General features: G+C 54.4%; 1 protein-coding gene across 1 annotated transcript in view; it reads left to right on the top strand.

Moving 5' to 3' along the window:
- The window catches only part of VASP (vasodilator stimulated phosphoprotein), a gene marked incomplete at its 5' end in the record, with an annotated part of 7474 nt that extends 4109 nt beyond the window's left edge, over positions 1 to 3365 (top strand). Inside the window, 7 exons of the mRNA XM_021716766.1 lie at positions 10 to 66; positions 1066 to 1117; positions 1237 to 1273; positions 1491 to 1536; positions 1692 to 1782; positions 2333 to 2390; positions 2516 to 3365. Coding sequence (XP_021572441.1) covers positions 10 to 66; positions 1066 to 1117; positions 1237 to 1273; positions 1491 to 1536; positions 1692 to 1782; positions 2333 to 2390; positions 2516 to 2553 — 379 coding nt within the window. The remainder of the gene's footprint in view (positions 1 to 9; positions 67 to 1065; positions 1118 to 1236; positions 1274 to 1490; positions 1537 to 1691; positions 1783 to 2332; positions 2391 to 2515) is intronic.
- Positions 3366 to 4425: the final 1060 nt, after the last annotated feature.

Genomic DNA, 4425 nt, shown 5'->3' with positions numbered 1-4425 from the left:
TGGCGGTGGTGGCGGCGGCGGCGGCGGGGGCCTCATGGAAGAAATGAACGCCATGCTGGCCCGGAGGTGAGCTTGGACCCCAAGTTACCTGGAGAATCCAGTTCAGCAGGGCCAGGAGAAAGGAGACTCTGGGTCCCGTTTTGTTTTGTTGTTGTTTTTTGAGTGGGAGTCTCACTCTGTCCCCAGGCTAGAGTGCAGTGGCACACTCACAGCTACTGCAGTCTTGACCTGCTGGGGCTCAGGTGATCCTTGTGGCCCAGCCTTCCATGTAGCTGGAACGAGAGGCGCGTGCCACCACGCCTGGCTAATTTTTTAAATTTATTATAGAGATGGAGGTCTCCCCCATTTGCCCAGGCTGGTCTCGAACCTGTGGACTCAGGCAGTCCTCTCACCTTGGCCTCTCCAAGTGCTGGGATTATAGGCATGATCCATTGCACCCGGCCCCCCATTTTGTTTCTTTTGGTGAAAGTTCCCTCGGATCAGAAGCCAGGTTTGGGGTACAATGCTGGGGACCGTTATCTAAGTGGCTGAGGTTTCTAGAATTCCAGCATTCTAATAACAGGGCCCTTCCACCCTTAGAAATTTGATGATCAGATGGGGCATGGTGGCTCACATCTGTAATCCCAGCACTTTGGGAGGCTGAGGAGGGAGCATCACTTGGGGTTCAAGACCAGCCTGGGCAATATAGTGAGATCTTGTTGCTACAAAAAATAGAACGCATTAGCCGAGTGTGGTGACACGCACCTGTGGTTCCAGCTACTTGGAAGACTCAGTGGAAAGATCACCTGGGCCCAGCAGGTCCAGGCTGCAGTGACTCTAGCTCGGGCAATAGAGTGAGACCCCTCGACTCAAAAAAAAAAAAAAGAAAGAAAAGCGAGAATCGTAGGAGCTTCCGCCCTCATTCTAGAACGGCAATCTCTTTAACTTCCAAAACTAGAGGTTTCTTAGCCTCCTCGAATTCCAGAATTCTGTACCCTAGAATCCACATTTCCAGAAATCTGGGAAGGATTATTGTTGGGTGGCGGAGGGAGGAGGAAGCATCTATCTCTGCCTTTCTTCCTGCAGAAGGAAAGCCACGCAGGTTGGAGAGAAACCCCCCAAGGACGAATCTGCCAATGTAAGTCAGGGGTCCTTCTTACCCTACTCGTCTTGGGCTGTACCACGAAGATAGGGAAGTTGGGGGGGAGGGGTTGTGAGAGGCAGGGGCTGGCTCATGGCAGTTTTATTTCCCACCAGCAGGAGGAGCCAGAGGCCAGAGTCCCGGCCCAGAGTGGTGAGTGAGAGCCCAGTCTAGCCACAGGAACTACAAATCCCAGGATGCTGTGTTCCTTATATATCAGGCACCCTCAATGGAGTCTGTGCAAAGGATGCTGGGGATTGTAGTCTCCTGAGATGGGTCCTTGGCCGGGGGCTGATAAGGCTGGAGGGGAAAGACTGACTGGGGGCGGTCTTTTGTTCCTGGACTTTCTGATTTGTTGCCTGTCCCCCAGAATCTGTGCGGCGACCCTGGGAGAAGAATAGCACAACCTTGCCAAGGTGGGCCATTGATACCGGGACCTCTTCCTCAAATGGTTAGACTTGCCCAATTTATAGGGTGGAACACAGTGTGACCCCTGGAATGGGGGATGATGGGGGGACTCAGGTCCCCTCTCTAACCTCATTTCTGTCCCAAACCCCATCAACTCTCCCAGGATGAAGTCGTCGTCTTCGGTGACTACTTGCGAGCCGCATCCCTGTACGTCCAGCTCCAGTGATGACTCAGACCTGGAGAGGGTGAAACAGGTAGGTTTGGGGAAGAGTCCTGGGATGAGGTGAGGAGCTGGAAAGGGGCCACAGGAAGAGAGGAGGTCTGGGTCCAGACCCTGCTCTGGCATGCTGTGGGATTCCAGATAAGGTGGCAAGAACCTCAGTTCTCCATTCTTTGAAATGGAGAAATTGGATCAGGTCACAGAAGACCCGGGTACCACGCCCCCTCTTCCAGTGCCTGACAGACCTTATTAATCGGTCACTGTACTCAGTTCTGATGAGGACCATGAATCCTTTCAGCACAGTGACCCAGCCATCCATCCATCCCAGAGTTGGCCCGAGACTGGAACGCATTTGCCAACCCGGGTACTGGAAGTTCTCCAGCACTTTTCTTCTGGCTCCACGGATCTAGAATTCTCCCCTAGAATCTTCCAGTCATTCTGCGACCTTGGCAGCTATGTCATGGAGTGGGGGTAGGGGTGGGTCTCAAACCTTCCTCTGGCTCTTCAGTCAACAAGAAAGGGGAGATTCGTTTTTGCCAGCCTAGGTACTCCCTCTTGATTGGTTGTACCCCTTTTTTTTCCAGGAGCTTCTGGAAGAGGTGAGAAAGGAATTGCAGAAGGTGAAGGAGGAAATCATTGAAGGTAAGGTGGTTTTCCTTTGTTCTTTACTTACTTTGGAGCCCTGTGTCCCTCAGAAAGAGCCCTGTTTTGGGAGGGAAGAGGGAAGAGGGAAGTGGCCCTGACCTCTGCCCCTTGTTTCCTTCCAGCCTTTGTCCAGGAGCTGAGGAAGCGGGGCTCTCCCTGACCACAAGGAAGGACCCCCAGAAGACCCGTCTCCCCTCTGCACACCCCGCCTGTCACCCTGCTTTCCCTGCCTCGACTTGACTTGGAATTGGCTAAGACTACACAGGAATGCATTCCCCACTCCCCATCCCACTTGGAGAGTTCCAAGGGGTGTGGCTTCCCTGGGGCCCCGCCCACACCCATACTGGCTGCTGATTGGCTGGGGAGGCCCCGCCCCTTCCTCCCTGTGGTCCTTCCCCTCTGCCATCCCCTTGGGGCTGGTTCCTCTGCTGGGGATGCGTCGTTAACCCCACAGTGCGGGGAAGGAGGGAGGGAATTTCACATTCCCTTGTTCTAGATTCACTTTAACGCTTAATGCCTTCGAATTTTTTTTTTAAGAAGAAAAAATATATATATATTTGGGTTTTGGGGGGAAAGGGAAATTTTTTTTCTCTTTGGTTTTGATAAAACGGGGTGTGGGAATTTTTAAATGTTATCGCCCCAGGCTTGCCCCATTTGGGGCAGCTAATTAAGGGGAGGGGTGTCCCACCAGACTGAGGGTACCTCCCCAGCCCCAGGGACTCCCCTTCCCTCTGGCTCCTTCCCCTTTTCTATGAGGAATTAAGATGCTGTAATTTTTTGGAACCTCAGTTCTTTTTGGTTTTTTATTTGGGTAGGTTTTGGGGTCCAGGCCATTTTTTTACCCCCTAGAGAAAATAATAAGATAAGGGAGAAAGGAAAAGGGGAGAAAACCTCCCCTCTCCCGCCTTCGCCTTGTAGCTTCTCGAAAATGGGCTCCTGCGGAATAAATCTGCCAGTTTTTATAAACGCTAAGATCTCTGGAGTGATATAAGGGCGGTTCTGATGAGGATGGAGGAGTACCCCACCCTTGAGGCCCCTTCCTGAGACCCCCCACCCTCCCCCAGGAATCCCCCTTCCTCACCTTCCTACCCTGCACTTTTCGGCAGGCTCTAGGTCCCTCAGACCCCTGCAACCAGGATGCCCTTGGCCCCTCCTTGTCCCCTTCCCCAACCCCCTTCTACCACAGTCTCCCTCACTCCACCCAGTCCTGCCCTTCGCCCCCCAGCTCTTGCTGACCTTCAGTCCTACCCTTCGGGCAAGGCTGTTTGCTTATCCTGGGCCTCAGTTTCTCCATTTGGGAAAGGGCTCGTAGGACGACTCTTTGCCCCCTCTCCACCAGAACTGTTTTTCATCATTTTAATGACACTTTACCCATCTTACAGACGCACACCATGCTTCTCAGACACATTCTTAAGATAACTTCACCCCAGTGCTCCTTTAATTATAAAACATGGACAGTCTTTTTAAAAGGCAGCCCTCAGAAGCCTCAGAGCTCATACACACCCCCTTCAGAAGTTGGGGGGGGCGGGTAATACAACTTGTGGAGCACTCCGTTGGGAGGGGGACATCAGGGCCGGTGGGCAGGTCATCTCACCGGAGGAGGCCTTTGCCTGAAGGAGGGGGCCGGGCAGCAGTCCAAAGGCTGGAGTGATGGGAGATCCCTGAGGATGGAGCAGATTGGGATGGAAGCTGGGGTGGGGGTGGGGGTGTGGCTTTGACCCATTAGCAGAGGGACAGGCCGGTCCGATGAGAGTACAGGAGAGGACTTGGGAGAGGACCGTGGGAAGAGGCAGTAGTAGGTCCAGGACCTGTGGCAGGTGAGCCGGGGATGGAGACGAAAGCCAGGGAGGGTTTCCTCCTCAAAGGGCCGGCCACGTGCTGCTGAGACGCCGCGGAGGTAGGTCTGGGGGCCCGTGCCCGGGAAGACTGGCACGGCGGTGCCCGCGGGTTGCGCCAGAGACCCAGAGAAGAGGGGGCGGGGACGGTCCCGGCAGAAGGCACTGGCGGGGGGAGGCCCCCGGGGGCACGGGGG

Source organism: Carlito syrichta, unplaced genomic scaffold, assembly GCF_000164805.1.
Source record: "Carlito syrichta isolate Samal-C Ts95f unplaced genomic scaffold, Tarsius_syrichta-2.0.1 Scaffold308918, whole genome shotgun sequence".
Classification (NCBI taxonomy): domain Eukaryota; kingdom Metazoa; phylum Chordata; class Mammalia; order Primates; family Tarsiidae; genus Carlito; species Carlito syrichta.
Note: the sequence above shows the minus strand (reverse complement) of the source record. Positions and strands in the feature narration are given on the sequence as shown.